At 35.6% G+C, this 22,790-nt stretch overlaps 1 protein-coding gene and 1 long non-coding RNA gene across 5 annotated transcripts; one reads left to right on the forward strand and one right to left on the reverse strand.

Moving 5' to 3' along the window:
- Positions 1 to 1,707: 1,707 nt before the first annotated feature.
- Positions 1,708 to 22,693, reverse strand: LOC131199330 (protein NPAT). 4 transcript variants are annotated; one of them, XM_058185009.1, is made up of 18 exons: positions 22,433 to 22,693; positions 20,533 to 20,651; positions 19,049 to 19,109; positions 18,501 to 18,573; positions 17,275 to 17,315; positions 15,918 to 16,076; positions 14,911 to 14,992; positions 14,376 to 14,517; positions 13,272 to 13,363; positions 13,099 to 13,186; positions 12,710 to 12,809; positions 11,900 to 12,025; positions 9,396 to 10,994; positions 7,379 to 7,494; positions 7,168 to 7,273; positions 6,062 to 6,119; positions 3,822 to 4,908; positions 1,708 to 1,844 (listed from the first exon to the last, which is right to left on the reverse strand). In XM_058185009.1, the coding sequence occupies exons 1-18, from the start codon at positions 22,467 to 22,469 to the stop codon at positions 1,770 to 1,772; spliced, it is 4,161 nt and encodes a 1,386-aa protein (XP_058040992.1). In that variant the 5' UTR covers positions 22,470 to 22,693; the 3' UTR covers positions 1,708 to 1,769. The 4 variants fall into 4 exon arrangements, with proteins under 4 accessions (XP_058040992.1, XP_058040989.1, XP_058040988.1 ...); XM_058185006.1 differs by having other exon boundaries at positions 12,710 to 12,806; positions 15,918 to 16,148; XM_058185005.1 differs by having other exon boundaries at positions 15,918 to 16,148; positions 22,433 to 22,692.
- LOC131199334 (uncharacterized) lies at positions 4,919 to 15,897 on the forward strand. The gene is made up of 3 exons (XR_009155327.1): positions 4,919 to 5,485; positions 10,563 to 10,649; positions 15,302 to 15,897. It is a non-coding gene; the product is annotated as an uncharacterized LOC131199334 (long non-coding RNA).
- Positions 22,694 to 22,790: the final 97 nt, after the last annotated feature.

Here is a 22,790-nt window from a genome sequence, read left to right on the forward strand (position 1 = left end):
TCACAACTTGTGTTATTTGAGTGTCAAGCTTTTAAAAATTAGCATTTTGAAATTATAACTGGAAAATCGAAAAATAATCTTTGCCACTGAGTATTGTAGCTCTTGTGGAAGCTTACCTGTATGTACTTGTTTATATTTGTAACTGAGGAAAATGTAAAGGAAAACCTTTCAATTTTTAATAGCAAATCACATTCTAGAAAAACAATTCCAGATAGTTAGATGGCAATTGAACTAAAAACAAGAGTTAAAAGAGCAGTTAAGGTCTTACATCAATAGATGGTTTCTGCATGACACAGCTTCAATCTAATTTATATAGAATTGCCCATAAAGTGCAGTGATGAACTGTTATATAGCTACTTTACTCAGTCCTCCTCCTATGTTTCAGTGTAGCAAAAGAAAGCAGAAGCAGAGCTTCAATTTTTAACTAGTATAATATTCTTTTGCTTATGCAAACTTTGATAAGAAGTTTCAGTGAAAGATTAAAATGAGGTTGAAGACAGCGTGCTGTCCACTGTGAGATATAAAAGATATAAAACATGGTCTTTTTATTGCTAAAACCTTTTGAAAAATACTTTCATGTGTAGAAGTACACAGATTGAATTGTTAAAACAGCTGAAATGCTATTTTTGAATTCTTGTTAGAGTCATTTTTAAATATCTGGTAAATGTTGATTATAAATATCCAGCCTAAAGCAAAGTGAACCTAATCTATATTTACAAATACCTTTGTAGTTTTAATTGAATGTAGAGTCATTACTGCTTTTACCCTCTTCATACATTCAAGGCTAAAAAAGAGAGAGCCTTGTATATACATGCCTGACAATTTACAACCAGGGAAATGAGGATCTGAGTAGAAAGATTCCTAAGATTCTCCCCAGATTCCTAAGATGATTTCTTCTTCTGCAAGCACCAAGAACTTTATTGATTAAGCAGTTCTGCTTTCCCACTCATGCAGTTTTAATTGTGTGAGATACCCACTACTGCAAATGATTAAATTTTCTCTTGCTTAAACAAGTTAAGCAAAACAAGTTTATCAAAATTAAATTTGTATCCCTAAAGGCAAAAAACACATCCCTAAGTAAATTTTATGGTGTAAATGAGAAGTCTGTTAAGATATCTATGTATAGTAAGAGAGTTGAAAAGTATTTATTATGATAGATAACAGCTAAAGAAAAAAAAACAGAGAAAAGGAAACAGGAAAGTTCGCAATACAAAATTACAGTATATACTCACAGATAAGCCCGCTGTGGATAAGCTGAAGCCAATTTGTGAGGGGTAGCTTTTTTGGTGCCTACTGTAAATTCTCAGATTATCTGCAAGTATATACAGTAAATCTATTCATCCAAATTTGTTCAGCTATATGAAGTTTGCTTTGATTAAACCATGGGGTCCAATCCTAGGCACACAATCTAAAAAACAGTCCACAATTCAGCGGTCTTGGTTTTAGGCGTCTTTAGGATAAGAGGTGTTTGACACCATGAAACCCTGCTAAAACAATTCTAGAAGAACATAGTCAACACCTGGTGTTAATAAAAGTAGTATTCTGTTCTTTTACAACTTGAAAATCTGTACAATAATTACATGACAAAATAAACTACAAATTTAACATTAGAACCTTTAAAGGCTCTTAGAAAACATCCATTAAGTTCATTAGATCCAGGATGATTTTCGTTTCAGATGTTGAATTTTGATGGATTACGCAGTATAATCCTAAACTTGTTCTCCTCTTCATTGTGCTGAAGAACATCTGTGCTTGAATATAGCTGGCATTTATTCATCATAATGCAATGATAATAAAAATTTATCCACATCCATTTCTGCAGGAAATGCAATTGGTAATTTCTTCTGTTGAAAAAGAAAATATTTTTATATATATAAAATATTTATTTATGGCTAAATCTCCACAGAATAGATAATTTAAGTTCCCATCTCCAGCAAAGCCTATGTTCAAAAGCATCAAAACTATTTTCTTCTGATAGTAAGACTGCCTCATGACCCATTTTTTAACTTCTGTAAGATGTATGCCAATAGCTCAAGGAACTATTCTTCATAGGAGCTAACAGCAGTATCCCTTATGCATTATAAATGAGTTGCAGATTTAAGATTTTAAGAATTAATTAATTAATTTTATTTATTTATTTATTATTTAGATTTTTATACTGCCCTTCTCCCGAAGGACTCAGGGCGGTGTACAGCCAAATTATAAAAACAATACAATATACAATTAAAACAAAGACTTAAAACAAGCATATTTCATAAATGGCCGAAATTTAAAACAATCAGATTTAAAACCCTTAAAATTAATAAATAATAACTCCAATTAAAATTATTTAAGATTAAAAATTTAAGCCAGTCCTGCTTGAATAAACAAATGCGTTTTCAGCTCACAGCGAAAGGTCCGAAGGTCAGGTAATTGGCGCAAACCAGGGGGAAGTTCGTTCCAAAGGGTAGGAGCTCCGACAGAGAAGGCCCTTCCCCTGGAGGCCGCCAGCCAACATTGCTTGGCGGACGGCACCCTGAGAAGATCCTGTGTGTGTGAGTGTACGGGTCGGTGGGAGGCATGAGGTAACAGCAGGCGGTACCATAAGTACCCGGGCCCTAAGCCATGGAGCGCTTTAAAGGTGGTAACCAAAACTTTAAAGCGCACCCGAAAGACCACAGGAAGCCAGTGCAGACTGCGCAGGAGCGGTGTTACATGGGAGCAACGTGTGGCTCCCTCAATCACCCGCGCAGCTGCATTCTGGACTAACTGAAGCCTCCGGGTGCACTTCAAGGGGAGCCCCATGTAGAGAGCATTGCAATAATCCAAACAAGAAGTGACAAGAGCGTGAGTGACCGTGCATAAGGCATCCCAGTCAAGGAAGGGGTGCAACTGGCGGACCAGGTGCACCTGGTAAAAAGCTCTCCTGGAGACGGCCACCACATGATCTTCAAACGACAGCCGTCCATCCAGGAGAACACCCAAGTTGCGCACCCTTTCCACTGGGGCCAATGACTCACCCCCAACAGTCAGCTGCGGTTGCAGCTGGCTGTACCGGGGTGCCAGCATCCACAGCCGCTCCGTCTTGGAGGGACTGAGCTTGAGCCTGTTTCTCCCCATCCAGACCCGTACGGTTTCCAGGCACCGGGACAGCACTTCAACAGCTTCGTTGGGGTAAGCTTCACCTTTAAGCACTATTGTAGGTATCATAAGCACTAAGCCAGTTTAGTTAACAGCTGTTTCATACCAAGCGGTGATGATGTATTATCACTATAAGTAAGCACTTATTCTATATCAAAATTATTGATATTTTCTAATTTTGTATCTTTTAGGAAGGAGTTACTTTTAGTCCTGTCTTAGTCAAATCTTTATCCTGAAAATGACCTACCTTAATGGATAGAAAAGAGAAATGATGTATGCCATAAACAGTGACAAAGTCAAGAGGAGGATTTTCTTCCCCAAAGTAGGAGACGTAAAAGTAGGAAACATAGGGAAGATATTTCTTGTCTGCATGTACATTCATGTACACTTGAATGTTTCCCATAATTGGCTGCTAAGAGATTAATTGAGCCAATTTGGTGCAATGGTTAAGGCACTGGGCTAAAAACCAGAAGATCATGAATTCTAATCCTGTCTTGGGCATGAACCTTGGTCCAATCCCACTCTCTCAGCCCTAGGAAGAAAGCAAGGGCAAACCATTTCTAAAATCTTGGAAAGAAAACCATGATTCAAAGGCACAGAAGGATAAAATGGGGGATTAACCTCTATTCTTCTAAACGTAGTTCTCTACCGGTATACAAATAATGCCATGCTGTTAAATAAAAAAACAAAAACCTGCTTACCTTTATCTTCTTTTTCTTTACAGGCAATGCAAAATTCTGAACATCCTTTTTATTGGTAGTCCGGGAATTCTTTTCACAATCCACGGAGTCTTCCTGCTTTCTTTTTTTAGATGCACTTCTTATAGACTTAAACTGTTGAGTGTTGTCCTTCAGTGGAGTAGTTGTACTATTCCTTGCAATAGCAGCGCGTGAAAGTATCATCAAAGTGTGGGCAGCCATGCTAACACTATTTTCACTACCCGTTTCACTTGCTGGGCTACAAGCCGGCAGATCAGGAGTAGCTGGAGGAACCATGATCCTTGGTGTTGTACTATCTTCATTATACCTTTTACAGGTTGGGGTCCTTATATCAAAGGTATCGTCTGAATGTCTATCACTAGTACCCGAAGGCGTACGGGGTAGTGGCAGGTCCCCATTTTCAGGTAGCTTACTAGCGGGGCTATGCCTTTGAATATCATACAGCATTTCCACAGCTTGCTTAGTTAAAGGACCGGTCAGGCTATTGACTTGATTGGGAGACTTTGTTTGCTCTTTTTTAAACTCCTTTGAGGGTAAAATACCTGCGTTTTTATTGTTGGCATTTGGTTGAAGCCCCTGTTTTTTAGTTACTTCCTGAACTGAGGAACAATTCTTCTCATGATGAAGACTTTGTTGGCTGTTGGATAAGGGTGCCACCTCCTGAGTTTGGGGGGCAAGATTCCTTTCTAATTCGTTCTCTTTATTTGCTGTCTGCTTTCTTAATATATCCGATGCTAGTCCTGGACCCAAACTTTTTTTCTCCAGTTGGCTTTCCTTCACAGCCAAATTTTTGCTACTAATATCTGGCTTACATAAAATTCTTGGCAGAGTTCTTTCACGTTCCCTCTTGCTAGGTTGAGTTTTTGTTGATGAAAGCACAGTATTAGAAGAGCTTTGACAGATCTTAGAATTCTCATTCTTTTCTTTTTGTGATGCTTGGGTGGTATCAAAGCAAAGTACTCTTCTGTGACTGCCATTTTGTTTGGAACTTGGGCTTGTAGTATCAGCTGGTACCATTTCTAGCTTCTTTTTCAAGTCCACACAAATATTCTTGTCTGAGTTTCCAATTCTGAAAGAAAGAAATAGTATTCGGCAACTTTGCATGAAATTTCTATTTTAATTATTTTTGCTATGCAAAACCACTCAGTGCTTAAATTGGTTTGATCTTAATCACCTCTAATAAATAGATTTAAGGACGATATAAAATGTTAAACATTGTAAAATTATTTTACTTTATTGAAATGAAGAGAAGAATGCATAAAAAAAATTTTTTTTAGATGTCTATGGTGATTCTCAATCATCCAGGTCATAGTTGTCCCAAAGTTGTTTTTTCTAAAAGGCGACTGAACTGTTTTTTCCCCCTTTGAAAACGTTTTGTTTCTCATCCAAGAAGCTTCTTCAGTTCTGTGAAACTTTTTCAAAGAAAAAAAAACCGAAGTCCAGTTGCGTTTTGAAAAACATCTTTGGGTTATTTTGTTTAAAAATATTATTATTATTTATTTTTCCTTTAACTTTTACCTATATGTATTTGTATTTGTAGCATGCACATAAAACCAGTTAGAATTGTCTCCCCAGAGTATGTGACAACACTCATTGAAAATGATTAGCATGAAGATCAGAACACTAGCCTGAAGTGATTTTTACAGGTAAGAAAATCACTATTTGATTAGAAAATGCTAATCATTTGATTAGAAAATGCTCATCATTTTCACTCATTGAAAATGATTAGCATGAAGATCAGAACTCTATCCTGAAGTGATTTTTACAGGTAGACCTTGGCTTATGGCCCATTCGTTCAGGGACTTTTTCAGTTATAATAGTGCTGAAAAAATGGATGTACAAGGAACTCTTGAAATTCTGGCCATTGAAGCAATCAATCATGATTGTGGTCTGGGCACTCAGATTCCCAGCTCACAATTACAACAACCTGTGATCAAAATTTGTGATCTTCTCTGACTGCTTCATACGAGAAAAATAAATGGGAAAGCCCACAAGGAAAGTCATAAATCACTCCCACCCACAGCAACGCTTTCCCAATTTCAAATCACTCAAATGAAGAAATACTATATGAATTGATGTTTGTCAGTAACTCCCAAGATTATATTCTGCAATTTTGTAAACCAAAACAATGGCAGCTAGTTATAATGAAGATCAGCCAATTTATACATTTCTCCATGTCCAGCAATATTACAAAGTAAGAAATACCACACTGCATAACTGACCTCTGAACTCGAGAACCAGGATGATTGACAAGTTCTGATCCATTAAGCACTGGCTTTCCTAAATGATTAAGGCAAAATAAATAATTTTTAATAATAGCATTCAAGAAGCATTTAGTTTTATACTAAGTAACAAAATATTTTAGGATGTCTTTTTGAGTACTACATTCTATTTCTCAAGACACTTTTAAAAAATTGAAATGCATATAAAAAATTCAGAAGGAACAAATGAGTCCTTACAGTCTTCCTTAATGACCTCCTCCTACTCTCAGACCTGACTGCTCTGAGGTAGTGAGAGACAAGGACCTCTTGCAGATTTGAAGATGTGGATGAAACTGCATGGGTTTGAAATAAGCTATTACCAAAATAAAATAAGTATTTGGAAATATAATTGCAAATAATGCACGTGGCATGGTAGAAGTCAATCATATAATTCTCAACATTTGGGCAGTCATATTTCAGCACCCAGGGAATTTCCCCAAAAGACTTGATATAGCTGGTCATCACTGGCTGCATTGAATGCTTTCTGGGTGCAAAAACAGGAAATATATGAAAAAGGGTGAAAACAGTAACTGCATAATTGAAACAAAGTTGGATTTCTTCAGGCAAGACTGCAGCTGCATATGGAGCTAAACTTGTAAAACATTCCAAGCGCTTAAGCAATACAACGCTCGATCCAGAAGAACTTTTAATTCCAGCATTTGGTCCAGCAAAAGAAAAGCTACTCCATCTATGTCTAGCTGTAAATCTAAACTGAAAGTTGTTAATTTCCACATATGCAGCACATTTCTCTGCTTTTGATAGTCAATGTTATTAATCCCAAACTGCCTTAAAACACTGATTTAAGACTCCCTTGGATCAGTTAACAGAGAAACAAGATAGAACTGAGCATTAACTGCAGGCTGAGGACTCTTTAACCCAAACCTTTTGATATCTTCTTTCAGTAATTATAAAGAGCCTGAAAAGCATGGGAGACAAGATGAAAATTTCATAAATGGCTCAATGACTACAGGATGGAACACAAGCTCCCCAGAATTCCTATCTGAGATTTCATCTCCAGCAAATAGTTGAACTAATGTAACCTTGTGCTGTCTATGCCCTCTGCTTACCTCCTCCATTTGATTTACTTCTTGGTATCCTATGCGATTTTGGAGGAAGGGGAAGCTTAGGAACACCTCCACTGCTCAATGAAGTGTGGACCGGCATATGCAGAATCTTTAAAAAGTGAAAGGAATAGAAATCAAGTTTTCTAAAAGTTTCTTTAGCTCAAAAAAATAAATAAAATAAAAACAATAGTTATTTTTCAAACACAGCATTTACCTGACGGGAAGGATCTGAGAGGGTGTTTCCATTTTGCCCCATTATAGATACAGGAATCATTCCTACCATTCCTTGCAATACAGGCTGTATTGGAGAAGCAATTATAATTGCAGACCCTAAAAAATTAAGGTATCCATGTGAACTATATAATTTTATATTCCTCCGTCTCTTTTCGCTCTCCTATGTAAAAGTCAGTGAAAAGACTGATGACAAATTTTGATAATTGAAGCTAAGTAAATCTAACCTAGTAACCTTAGAAATTATATCTAAATAGCTTTAAACATTCCAGAGAAAGGACAAGCTATGAGCAGCAAAAAATATAGTGCCAACTAAATAAACTAACTTTAGTTTTGATGATGCTATAATGAAAGGTTACAGCTCTAAAGACAAATCAATAGCAAATTACAGCATTTCCTAAAAGCTGGGTCACAGTTTTTTCCACATGGAGTAAGTCTACCTCAGCTTTGCAGTCTTACGGAGGAAGTATGATCCCTGCTGATGCTGTCAATTTTTTTATTAGCAGTTTATATAAACAGTGAAAAAAAATGGCAAAGCTGAGTATAAACAAGTAGTAGAAATGGAGGTGTAAATGGACATGAACAAATGAATGAGGTCCATTTGTATTGCCTCTTTGAGAAAAGCAGGGATGGTATCATTTTTATTCCTTGTGAGGTTCTAGGCTTCCTTTCCTTTTCTTCTTCTATTCTCAAGGGCATTTTACTAATTTCTGAAATACAAACTAGACTGCACAAGTTTTACCTCCCCAAAGCCTCTCCAAGGTCTTATATAATCATAAGAAGTACAATTATGTATAATAGGCATATATAGAATCGGACAATCCAGGAATGGTTTGTTCTGGAGAATTCTAGGACAATCTGCTTCCTTTGGGATCGTCATGTCCCAAAGGGGGTGTTTCTCCAAACTACCATAATTGAATATATAAAATGGCAGATGAACCAGATATGTTTGGGATCAAACCACCTTAAAACCACTTCTAGTTCACACTATTTATTGAACTTCTATCTAAAAAATTACATGATCTGAAGGGGAAGAGATTATTTATCTTTCTAAAATAGTTTCCAACTCAATTTTTGCAAATCCTTCATTTATCACCTACAGTAATGCTTAAAAGTTTGTGAACCATGCTGAATTTTCTAAATTTCTGCATAAATATGATCTAAAATGTGATCTGTACTCCACACATTTATTTTTTCAATAAATAAACATGTTTTTAATTCACTAAATTGAATTCTCTTTATCTAGTTTTAGGGCTTGTATGGAAATAATGTTTTAGATCGTATTTATGCAGAAATATTAAAACTTCAAAGGACTCACAAATTTTAAGCTTACTATATTTATACCTTAGGCATATTATACTGTATATGCTTCTTAGTCAAAAAATACTGTATAACTCACAATTTTAAATATAGAATCTACTATTAGGATTTTTTTAAAATATTGGAAGAATGCTAAAGAAAACTATCAATTTGTAAACAACTGAGCATTAGCTATCAAGAAATAGTAGAGATTAAAGAATTAGGCAATTGTTTACTTATTGTTATTGTACCTTATTCTATTAAATCAGCATATGATTTTCAGCTTAAGTTTAGTGGCTGCAAAAACAAAAAAAGGAAGCCTTAGTGTTTGAATAGACTTCTCTTCTATGTAAGTCTTTCTATGTGAACATATTATTGACTCTTCATGGTCAGAAAGTTAATTTACTCACCCAACTTTGATTTTTTTCTTTATTTAAAATCGAATGGATACTAGTATCATCATGCTAAATGATATGGAATCAAGGTTCAGCAATTGCCAAAAGCCAATTCATTTACAGCAATTGGTTATAACTCATCTTTGATTCTATCACCATAATGTAAATTGTGTCCATGTGATTTTTTTTTTAGTATCATTTTCTATAATTTTATTTGACCGTTATAAATTACCTTCAACCAACAGCACATTGAAATCCAACTGTTTTAAAACCCAAGCAAACATTTAGTTGTCCACAAATAATTACCCTGTGAAAAGTTTGGAGACATTGGTGGGTTCATGGCAAACAAACCATTTGTCCTAGGAGGCGTCCGGAGCTGTGGTGGCATTGGAACCTGTGAGGCAAGAGAAGGTGGATTGCCTGGAAATACAACTAAATTTGATGGAGTAACATTAGTACTCAATGCTGTTGGCTCAGATATACAGGAGGCAATATAAACACTATTGGAGCTTCCAAAAGAGGTGCTTGTAGCTGGCATCAGTTGAATAAATTCTCCATCTTTGGAAACATTACTCGTGCCAGCAACTGAAAATACTGCACAATCTTCATTCTGTATGTTGAGCGAACTCACAACAGAATCTTGAGATCTGAGAACCAAAAGATTCTGTTCTATCAAAGATGAATCTCCAGGCCTTTCAGATTCTTCAGCTGGTATAGATTTAGATGTTCTTGTCATCTTGGATGGTGATTTAGCTGGAGAAGACAATATTATGGTTGGTACGTTTTCCCCTGTGATGCTGGAAACAGCATTGTTTAGTTCAGTGTCTGATGAAATGAATGGATCATCGCTAATAATGATGTTTAAGGAAACAATATTAGAAGGATCTACACCAGTGACTTGATTACTAGATGAAACACCACCAGCAACTTTGTTTCCTGGGCTTGTTTCACCTGTTGGATCTGGAAGTGGAGAATGACATTCACTGGATGTAGTGGGATTAACCTCAATAGTTGTTTCTGTAGGCCTCTCATTATCAGAAGTTAAGAATAAGCTCTCGGCATCTGCTTTTGTAGAAGATGATGGTTCCTGCATTTCTACCTGTGCTATTTCAGAATCCTCCAATTTCTGGTTTCCATATTTTAAGCAAGGCTCTGGGTCTGTAGCTGGATCCAAATTAAGACTATTGGAAGTACCAACAATTTCAAGTTGGAGCTCTACTACACTTGGACTGGATGCTTCAACCACAAGTGTTGCAGAAGGTTCTGATTCCAACTTACTTGAGCCTTGACAATCAGAAGAACTAGGACTGTTTCGGTTGTGCTGGGCAGATACGGGAAACACAGATTGGTCTGTGACCTGCTGTAAAGTTTCAGCAATTTCTTTTGAATGGTTGCAATTCACACTAAGTTTGTTCACTGCTTCACTTTCATCCGATTTCAAGGGAGCAAGCACTTCTGCATTTGTTTTTTCAGATAGCATATGATTTGGCAAAGAACAACACTCAGTTCTATCGGATAAAGCTGTTTGTGAAGTATCCAGTTGATTATACGGCAAATCAGGTAAGTTCTGAACACCTTGACATAATACATCCTTTTCAATTCTATAATTCCTTGTAGCTGGTCCTTGTTTGTTGTAAGAATCTACATTGTGCTCAGTACCAAGAAACTGATTTTGCTCAGATTCAAAGGTAGATTTTGGCTCAATTCTTTGGTTAGGTGTCTCCATTTCAACTGATTCACTTTGATTTCTCACTTCAGAGCCTGAAGAAAATTCTCCAGATACTATAGTTTGTATCTTTAGATGCTGTTGTAAAGTCAAATCATGTTCACTACAATTAGTCTTTAGGACACATGCTTCTTTTGAATGATCGTCTGTGTATGATAGACTCTCATGGGAATTATCACCTGCAATATAAAAATAAAATGAATTTAGCAAAAAACAAAACCAGGTTTTAAATCGAATTATTAATCTTCTGTATATTTTTGTCAGGACAATGTTTCTTGACAGTTATTTTCAGCCTTCTGGGATCTGATTTTTAATGACAGCCTGAACTAAAATCTCTAAAAAATAAGATGAATAATATCAGGAGGATAAAAAAATATCCGTCTGCCTTTTTCAAAGGACATGATAGAGCACAGAATAAATCCGCATTGCTCATTCATTGAATGCATTTGGAATGTTGTATGTGGTTCTGTTACTGCATTTTAAGGTCTTTTCTGCAAGAAAGTTCAAGAATTGATAACAAATAATCACGGTTACATATGCATGAATAAATAAATATAGTAACTAGACATAATGCATACAAAACTATACATACAAAATGAACAAGAACTCTCTTTTGCCTCAAGAAAAATTAGAAATGGATTTCTTTTTCACTAATTACTGAAATATATAATCACTAAAGTCAACATTTTAGCTATGGCAGGCATTCTAAGCTGATTTATGGAGAAGAAAAAAAGATATTAAACAGAAGTTGTCAAGCTGTATAAAACAATCCTTAGGTTTCTAAAAGAAGGTAGAAACTTAATTGTAACTTAAATTTCAATTAATCAACTTGCAGTCTGACCTTATATAGATTTGCAAAAAGCTAATTCCATGTATTTCAAAAGAAATACTATCATTTGTACAATAAAGACATATTTAGCATATTATAACAATTATGAAATCTTCTGGACCCACAGATGGTATTCAGTTTTATAATAGGCATACCATTACCCCAAACACCCACGATTGTAAGTCTTGAAATCAATAATAGTCTTATATGTCAAAGAAACCAGATATCGGTTTAGACTCATTTAGAAATGCTTACCAAGTTCCTTAGTGCCAATATAGCTTTCAAGTGCTTTTAGGTTTTCTTCATCCACCAACATTGAATTATCTGTTCCATTCTGTGTAGGAATACCCTGAGAAACATTTCTACAATTCTTCGTTTTACCTATTTAAAATAAGAAAAAAGTCCTAACTTCAACATAAGGAATCCAAATCAATTCCTTAACTGCATTAAGGGTTCATTTTTTGTCATCAATGTCACACTTGAAACCATTCTTTAGAAATTATGTCTGACCCAAAATGAACAATATTTGTAGAGGATCCAATCTAATCTATTTGATAAACTAAAAACTGTAAGTTAAACATGAACTGAAATCCTAATACAACTGTTTTGATGATATGGAATGCAAAAACTATTTGTTTGTATGACAGAAATGTCTAAGTGACAAACAATAAAGAATAGCTTTTCAAATCTCCCCTAGCTACAGTATGTATTTTCTAGCAACGTATGTTGGAATTCTAGAATTGCAGTCAAAATACTTTTGCAGGATGGGAAAAACTGAGAAAGTATGAGAAATCTGCATTGGAACTGTGAAAACTTGTCATAATCATATGACAGGAAAACTGCAGTATTCTTTTAATGGAAGAGTTCAATCAGACTTGTAAACTAAAGTTCTTGAGAGTATCAGTTTATATTTTCTGTTAAAATATATGGACACAAAGGGTTGATTCAGTCAAAGTACAAATCTTTCATACACTGTAATACTTTTCTTCTCATCCAATGCAGATGACTGGAAATAATTTACCACTGTAAAAACACATGATATTTAAAGTGAAGAATAATCCATACCAAAATCAAATATATCGAAGAGTCCTTGAAATGCTGGATCTGATTCTGTTTGCTCCAGAATCTCCTGGATGGCTTCTTCTGTCATGTGAATTTCACCCTGCTAGGGTGTAAAAATAATCAGATATCAGTTAAAATGTATTAGTTTTCTCTATGTGAGCAAAAAATATTCTGAAAGCTAGTGCACAATAGGTCATCAATCAAATTTAAAGATTCACAGCAGTACTGTTCTTTGTGGGCCTATCCTAATCAGAACTGAGAAAAGGAGAAAAAGTAGGCAGACAAACGCACAACCTGCAGATTAGCAATTTATGTAGCTCTTTGAGCAAAACCCTGATTTATTTGCTACTTAAAAGACCCAAATTCTGTATGTATTAAAATCAGACACTTACCTGAAGACCAAGAAATTCATCAATTGAAGACTCTTGTATTGTTGGACCACTTTCCACCTGTTTTGCTATCTGAGACATATTGCCATCGCTGAGAAAAATGTGTAAACATTTAGTATGTTTCAGAAATAATCTAAGCATCTTGAATAGTGTTTTTTTTAAATGAAATATATTACCTGCCCAAGAACTTATTAATATTTTCAGCTAGCTTCTCCTGAAGACATTTGCTGCTCAGAATTTTCTCTCTGGCATTTTCAATAATCATTTGCTAGGAAATAAATTCAAAGTAGTCCAAATTTATGTTTTCATATTGTTTACAAAAGAAAAATTAATCGTATCAGCATCCTAATAATCTCTCCCCTTTGGTAGATATACAATCCTTTACTGTATAATTTCTTAATTGGGACATCAAATATGACATTTGTGCAATGGTCAGCTAAATCTTAAAAAGTTAGAAATTATTCCCAATGTCATTAATTTTACTACATATCTCTAAACTGTAGCTGCAGTTCCTTAAAAAGGAAAAGACCTAAGACCATATTTGTAGCATGCATATGATACAGGTAGTCTCAACTTACTATAGTTCATTTAATGATTGTTCAAAATTACAAGGCACTGGAAAAAGTGACTTATGACCGTTTTTCACAGTTACAACCTTTTCAGCATCCCCATTATCATGTGATCAGATGCTTGGCAACTGGTTAGTACTTATGACCATTGCAGCATCTAAGAATCACGTGATCCCCTTTTGCAATATTTTGTCAAGCAAAATCACTGAGGAAGCCAGATTTACTTAATAGCCAAGTTACTAACTTATCAACTGCAGAGATTCACATAACAACTGTGGCAAGAAAGGTTGTAAAATGGTTCAAAACTCACTTAACAAATGTCTCACTTACTAATAGAAATTTTGGGTTCAATTGTGGTTGTAAGTCAAGGACTACCTGTATCTATGTAGGAATTTGGATGATGAAAGCAACCCTGTAAAGTCCCAACCATCTTCTGTTGTAATATTTTTGCCATACAGCTAATAAGGGCTTATTCACCTTGACCACAGCTTTGCATTTAAAGTCTTAAGGATTAAAAATATTTGCACGAAATGCTATTAAAATCCCCACCCCCAAAGAAAAGAATAGTATTTCAAGCTAACATGGGAAGCTTTAAAAGATTAAAATCTCGGCACACCAAGACATATATAAAACTGGGATAATCAAACCAAGAAAAGGGGGGAGGGTAAAAAAAGAGAAATATGAAGTTTGTTTAAAAAAAATATGGCTTACAGGAAGGTCACCATCAATAAGTTCTAGTTGCTCACTTTCTTCTTCTATGGGCGAGCTTTCTTTTTCTGCTAGAGGAGACTCTCGTAAGCTACAATTAGACAACTGTGGTCCTGATGCATTACTCCTTTTCTTCTGGGAGTCACTGAAATATTTTAAATATTGGATGGGAAGAACATTATTATATATAAGAATGTTATTAAGGCTTGAACTTCATGGCTCCTGCATTATCTTATCTATTCATGCTTCATGTTTTGTCCAACATTACATTAATGTGTTTCAGAGGAATCCAATGGAATTGTAATGGAATTAGACATATAATTTGTAGTCCAAGAGGACAATGACAGAAAACAAAAGTGAGATGTAATGACTTGACCCAAATTCATAAACATGTCAGTGGAAATGTAAGAGGAGATTAATATGAACTGAGGACCACATACCTTTTCTCTATTTCTCATTTTTCACATCTTTCCTTATGTACAAATTCTGAATATGCAAAATAAGTTACACTATAAATACTTAAGATGGAAACTGTTACCTTTTTCTTTTTCCTGGAGACAATACACTTGAGTTAAGCTTTCGCTCTTGGAGAGCAGAAACCAAAATGAGGGAATCGCCCGCTTTAAAAAAAACATTTAAGAACAAAATTATATTAAGCATTGATTTGTTTAAGAGGTTTAGGATATCAATAATGAATCATTATTGTCAGTACTAAGAAAATGAGTGGGATACTGATTGGAAAAAACACAGTATTCTCTTTTTTTTTTTTTAATTTGAATTTATATCCCGCCCTTCTCCGAAGACTCAGGGCGGCTTACATTGTGTAAGGCAATTTTTTGAATTTATGGGCTGTATAAAAACCTAAATAAGAAGAAAACAACTATTTTGTGCTAGCTGAGAATACAGCACAGTTTAATTTTCCATTGCAGAATATAAGGCTAGTAGATGGTATTACAGGTGGAGACTTAAAGGACCAGAGAAACTGTAAGAAGGACGATGAAGAGAGAACTACAATGGTACTGTAAAGGCTAGCAGGTAAGATAGATCTAGATTCTAGACAAATCCAGTTGCTGAAGATTGTTAGCATGCTAGCATACAGGCCAGTAATCCTAAAATGGACTAGGCCGCGCATTATATATATTTTTCCTGGGATGGTGGCAATTATCTGAAACAGATGAGGACCCAGTGCAGAAAAGTATGTCTCAGATAAAAAGGAGAATGCAGGAAGAGACCAAGTGTATCCTTTGCTGATGATCTGTCAGGGACTAAAGATGACAGAAAAGGTGAGATTTTCAGACAGACTAAAGGAAATGTTGGCTAGAGGGGACACATACAGTAAGCTAAAATATGTCTAAAATATGAACCCACAGGAAGCCCTTGTACATGAGGATGAAAATAATATTTTATTTTCAATGGAAACAGGGTTTTCATACTTCCTATATTTACTGGCAGAAAGGAAATCCTATATTGTTGTGGTCACATGGCTTTCTCAAAAGTTTCCTTATAGTTTGTACCCACTATTCAAGAAAAGTTCAGTAAACTTACTATTAATTTGGCTTTCCTGAATTTGGCCCTCCTGTGTAGAAGGAAGATTCAATCTTGTCTGAGTCAGACTTGAAGTTATAACTGGTTTAAGAACAACCTGTGTGGCTGTCATTGCTGTGGAAGTTAGTTGTCCTGGATGATAAACTGCAGGTGATGATCCTAAATTAGAAGAGGCTGACTGTTGAAGGCACTTCTGCTTTTTCATATCTACAATTGCACTTCTAGTGCGACCTTTAAGTAAACATTAAAAAAGAAACACAGAACCTTTCATTAGTTATTTGGTAAATTTATATTACCACCCATTTTGATGTATATGACTGTGAGCAAAGTCACAGTCATATACATAAAATGCACAAATTATTGAAGAAACAAACATAATTAGATGCAACTAAATTAGATGTTAGATAATTTTAGGAGCCAACTAAGTTTTAGAGAGTCAGCTTTGGCACTGAAATAAAGATGATAGTTTTTTGTTCCTTCACTCATCACTAATTTTGAGCCAGAAAACATTTATTCTTCTGTTACAAATATAACTGGCATCAATGAATGCTATGCTGTCTTGATATATATTCCGGTTAAGGAATGTATGCCACATTCTAGGATTATTTAATCTAAAATTAATGGAAATTTACTGAATTAGTCTATGGCATTTTTCTAGATGATTTCTAGATTGGATTCATAGGTGTATCTCCTACCACCATACCTTCTGATTATTTTTGTGGCAAGAAGTACAGAAAGTATGTTTGCTTGCTTATTTATTCATTAAATTTGTATCTCAATACAATCTCCAAGGATTGCCTGTAGTAAACAGCAATAAAATATTTAAATATACAATATTAAAATATCCACAGTAAGAAAATAATACATAATATGGAGCCATAAAGACCTTAGATACCTTTTATCATGCCATTTAAATAGTTTAGATCATGTCAATTACCCCCAAATCCTCCTGGGAAAAGCTGTTTTAATCAACTTTTGGAAAGCTATAAGAGGGGACCTTCTATAACTTACAGAGGGAGGGTCTAGTTGCTATTATTGGGGAGGGAAGCATCTTCAGGTATTAGTATTCCTCACCTCATGGATATAGAAAACTGGAAAGCTTTTTCCAGAGAAATGGAAAAATATAGAGATTATATAAGAAAAAAGCTAGGGAGACTGTGCTGGTAAATAAATGTCTAACATCTCGGTCTTGTATCCAACATCTGTATTACGTAGTCCAATATAAACACTAGCATGCTTTATTAGAACAAAGTCTAAAGGAAATTAATGACATTGATTTCTAAGTAATTATGATTTAAATGTATGAAAGGCTTTTAATAGTAAACTCGAGCCATATAACATAGCTTTGAATACATACTCCGTTGATTAGCAGAAAATCCAACTGAAGTCTGCATGCTCCTGAAAAAATTGATTTTTTAGTTTGTTAAAATGCAACATATAAGCATATAAAAATTATATTTAGAATATTTATGTGACAACCATATGTACAGATATAAATGCGAAAAAATATGTTTCCGTTGACAGTTTTCTTATTTGTTTTATGCTATCTCAGTATCATATAACATAGGAATCAGTTCCTGGCATCAAGTACTATCCTATGATCTTGCACTATACTGAGATGGGAAAATGCTGAAATTATGCAAAATTTAGGGCACTCACCAATGTAGGGTGAGGTGGAAATTGTATAATACTTTAGCAACAACATGAAAATTGTAAAAAATTGGAATTTTGAGTGATTTCAGTAAAGAACGTGAACTCTTATAAAGTGTGATCTCGCAAAATTACAGTATAATCATTTAAAATGGAACATTTATTTTTCAAGGGCTATAGGAATTACAATCTTCCAGGTATCAAATTATTGACTAAGGACATCATATGGGTGTTCTGCAGTTATCAATATATTGATTTATATTGATTTTTTTAAAATGGCAGTTTAAAAAAACTTTTAAAAAAGCAGTTAAAGTATTATAACTAAGACCATAATAATTTACTTAAATAATGCTTATTAATTTATTTTAGTAGCTTTATATACCATTCCAGTTGTCAACTGAGTAGCTAGCATTCCTACTGTATATGAATATGATGAAAATAACAAACATAATCATCAATAAATATTATTAAAATATTCATATACTGAACAATTATAATCTTGAATAAACATATATTCTTATACAAGTAAAATTCCTCTTGAATCCCCCTCAAAGTCCTGTTGAAATAGTCAGGTTTTAATAATTTCTCTGAATCCCAATAGTGCTGTTATTTTAGCATTTGGATATTATTTTATAAGATGAAGATTTTATAAAATATAATGGATAGCATCCAATTATTTTTTTTCTGCTAATGAAGCAATATTTGTCAGTAGTGCTGGAGAAGGGACAATTTTGCCTGTTCCTCACCACTGTACCGTTAATGAGAACTATATTGGTTTCATTCAACAATATGGTAATCAAGTTAGACTCTGTCCATGGGACATCAATATGAAAGAAACTGCAGTATCAAGAAAGCATGTGAAAATTGAATTCTCAATAATAAGAATATAAGCAGAGTCAGATTTACAGACTATTTGCACTAAATTCAAATTACCTGATTTGAGAAAGTGTATAATCTAGCTTCTTCCATAAAGATGACATCATTGCTGGAACGTCATTTGTTGTTTCTTGAAAATATATATATATAATTTTGTAAAAAAATTAAGAAATATTACAAGTAGAAAATCTGTGAATCAACAGTTATTCAACCAAGAAACTATATTTCTAATATCTAATTCATTTGATATTTGATTTCTATTTATTTCAGTATTTTTCACTTAATGCTATTGCTATTGAGGCACTTTTCCTTTCTGCTGCTTAATGATCAATGTTATTTAATTTTATTTTTGTAATTGATATGCTTTTTTCTATTTCATAACTACAGGTAGTCCTTGACTTCATTTAATAACTGCTTTGCTTAGCAATGGAAATTCTGGTCCCAAGTCGAGAGCTTGTATCATATTAAATTTATTTAAGAGCACAATTTCAATGCTTCCTATGATTCAATAAATACATACATTTAATTGTATAAGATCAACAATCTCTCAATATAATCAAAGCAAACCAATGCTAGCAATAAAATGCGGCTTTACCCACACCTACCTTTGGATTTCATGGCTATGTACTCATTCAATATGGTAATCAAGTTTTTTCCAAAGAGAGACTGGGAAGAGAAAAAAACAATATTAAACTATATCATAAAACACTGCAAAAATATCACTTCTCCAAAGAATTTAGAAACATCAACTACCAACCCTATCTTCATGGCAAACCGTAGTTTAAGTGTCTCTCTTAGGCAGAGGGGCCTTATGTCTCTCTCGGTTGCAATGTGCTGAAGAGGGGTCAGCAGAAGTGGGACCACCCCCACTGCAGCCTCATTTTTTCAGGACTGGCCTAGTTTCTGGTCTGCTGAACTCTTTTCATTTGTCTGGGTTGGGCCAATGACAATCACTTGGCCTAATCTTTAATCTTGTGCGTTCTGGACAGGACTTGTCATGTGTGTGAATGACTGTGAGGTATATGTTTATATTACCAAGTTGTCTGTTACCTAGGCCTCTTGACTGCTGAGTCCTAAGGGCAGGTGTACTTGGTGAGGGCAGGGGCTTGAGCATGGGTGCAAGTGCAGGTTGGATAAGTCTGATGGCGTTGGAGAGTGAAGTGTTTATTAAAGGAAGCTTTGATAGGCAGGTACATGTCAAGTAGCGACAGGCAGAAGATACCAACCACATGAAGCAGACCAGAAAATCAACTACATATGAAAACTATAACTATACCCTATTATAACAGAATCTTGCAAATCTGATTGTGCTATTCCTATTCTCATTCCTATACATCAATGAATCAGAGGAGCATTGAGAATTGCTTCTAAATATTATGTGCTTCCCAGGAGTTAAAACATTTCTTCCCTCTACCTACGAAATGGTTCTTGTATATTTGTCACAAGGTCATCTCCTTTACTCTCTACATGTGATATGGTAGGAATTTGAGGGAAGGCCACTTTCAGGATTAGTCAATTCAATGGCAAGATTGCTCCTGTTTGCCAGCACTCAGCATTCATCCCTGATGTCATTGGGTTTTCACTGTCAAAATACTTCTTGAAACACCCAGGAACAGCATCCCCCTAGAGATTTGTACAACTCCCACCTTGCTCGTCTGCAAGAGATCCCTAAAAACTTGACTTTTCTCCTAAGCCTTAGTTTATAGTGTTTGAATGTGCCCCTTTAAATTGGCAATGATGTGGAACAAAGTTGCTTTGTTCCCTCAGACAAATGTTATCTTGCTTGTGTCATTCTAGAGTTGGGAAGCCTAGATATTCAATATATAAATTAGATTACACATTTATTATTCCAGATGCACTTGAAAAAATATGGTAAGATTTAAGATACTATAACGAGAAATATTATAAAGGTCCAGGCAGAAGAGGAACATCATGGCTTCAAAACCTAAGGAACTGGTTTGGACAAAACTCAGCAGCACTTTTTCATGCGGCTGTTGACAAAAATAGGATTGCCGACATGATTGACTGATGATGGATATGGCACAAGAAGAAGAAAGAGAAATAAATTTTGAAAATACATGCTACTTACTAGTAAACAGGCCGGTACAAAGCCTTCTCCTGTACAGTGCTCTGCATATTCTTTTAAATCTGAACTTTCCAGTATAAATGCTCTGCATGTGGCTAAAAGCTTTTCTTGTTGTAAATAACCTGAAAAGAGAAGAATTTTTTTTCTAATCTTTGAATCATTATGAAAAGAAAAGAAAAAAGTTAACATTTGTTAATATCAAAATATATGTTCTTGTTTTAGAGGCATTTATCTATCTGGGATTGTAAATAAAGATGTACACATAATATTCCGCATATTACTTCAAACAACACTTTCTGTGTATGATTCTGTATGACTATCAGTTTTTATTAGTTTTGCCTTTGTTTCCCCCCTTCCTCCCCCCCCCCGAAATGGTGTTTTCAGAAATACTCTCCCTTTAAATATAAACAAATCTACAATGCATTATTTAAGATTGCACAAATAAAATGGATACCTCACTTGATGGAAATGGATCCTGAATGATTCTGCATTTAATAGGTGACAATTTATACAAAAACTTACAGTAACATTTAAATAAACATGGATTATATTTTGTACACACATGCAGTGTTATATTTTCTGAAGGATGTGTATCATAGCATAAATTCTAATCTGTCAGAACAATTATTTGTAGCCTTTTTTGATCATCTTTCTGCAAATCTTTCAACTTTGTGGACTGCCAAGTGTCAAAAATACTACAAAAAGAAGCATAGTCCAATAAAACACAAATGGATTCTGCATAATTTAGTCATAAATTCAAAATCTTTGTGGTCTGCCCTGATTAGACAAAAGAAAACATACAATATTATACAATGCAAATATCCCAAAATATAAAAAAGATTATTTCAGCTATCCAGTTGCCTCTGTCTAATGTGAAAGCTTGCATTCACTATTTTATACTATTGCATTTAACTATCAAAGTGTCGGGTTGAATTGCAAGTATCAGCTCTTCAGTATTCAGATACCTTTCACAAAAGCTCCAATAATTATAGGTAGTCCAAAACCTATGACCACAATTGAGCCCAAAATTTCTGTTATTAAGTCAGAAATTTGTTCAATGAGTTTTGCCCTATTTTACGACTTTTTTGCCACATTTGTTAAGACAATCAGTGCAATTGTTAAGTTAGTAACACGGTTGTTAAATGGTTCTGATTTCCCATTGACTTTGCTTGTCAGAAGGTCGCAAAAGCGGATCCACTGCAACCATCATACCATAAATATGAACCAGTTGTCAAAGCATCCAAATTTTGATCATGTGACCAGGGGGATGCCACAAGGGTCATAAATGTGAAAAATGGTGAAGTCACTTTTTTCATTGCCGGTTTCACTCCGAACAGTCACTAAATGAACTGTTGTAAATAGAGGAATGAATGTATGTATGTATGTTATGTATGCATATGAGAGGAAGAGGGAGGGGAAGGAGAAGGAGAAGAATCAAGCTCAATCTGGGGAGGCACCAAACGATGCAAAACCGCAAGGAAAGCAGATCAACAACAGCCACACGGAGGGCGGGCTCCGGGGAAGAAGTTCGGGAGGAAGAAGAGCGCGAAACGTCAACGACCTCGGGGGCGATTCTGAGCAGAAGGGCCGGGCCGCCTCGGAAACTTTCCCCGCCTTTCCTTTGAAAAAACGACGGCGGGGGTCTCTCTTACGGACCTGCCAGTCCCACACCGGCGCTGCCTACGGCGCCCTGAACCCCAAATCATTTCACTCTCGCCCGTTGGCCGAATGAACCCAGGCCGCGGGGTGTGTGTGTGTGTCAGCATTTCGTCCTGAGGAGCGGGCGGGTCGTGCGAATCCATTAAATGCGGGTCAACTGAATCAATCGCGCTTGAGCTCCGGGTGAAAAGAAAAGCGAAGAGGGCCGCGGCTTCCTTCGGACCCCGTCGCTCTTCGCGCTTACCTAGCACCAGACGGGCCACGTCAGACGGCAGTAACATGGTGAGGGGAAACGGGACTCCGTCTCCTCACCCGCCGGCGGGGCGAGAGACCGACCCTCACCCAGTTCCAGCACGGCGATACGGCTTTCCCTCTCTCCCCGATTTCTTCAACTCGGGAAAGGCGCCCCAAAAAACAAAAAAACAAAAAACCCCTCCCTCAGAGAGCGAGCGCAGAAGCCCCAACCCGCCTCTCCTGTCGCTTCGAGGCTTCCGATCCGAAGAGCCACAACAAACGCTTTTTCCGCTTCCGGGTGGGGACGGGCATAAAAATGTTTCCCGCTTCTCAGCTCTCGCGGCGGCTGTTTGGTTTTTCTTTCATTT

Source organism: Ahaetulla prasina, chromosome 5 (assembly GCF_028640845.1).
Source record: "Ahaetulla prasina isolate Xishuangbanna chromosome 5, ASM2864084v1, whole genome shotgun sequence".
Lineage (NCBI taxonomy): Eukaryota > Metazoa > Chordata > Lepidosauria > Squamata > Colubridae > Ahaetulla > Ahaetulla prasina.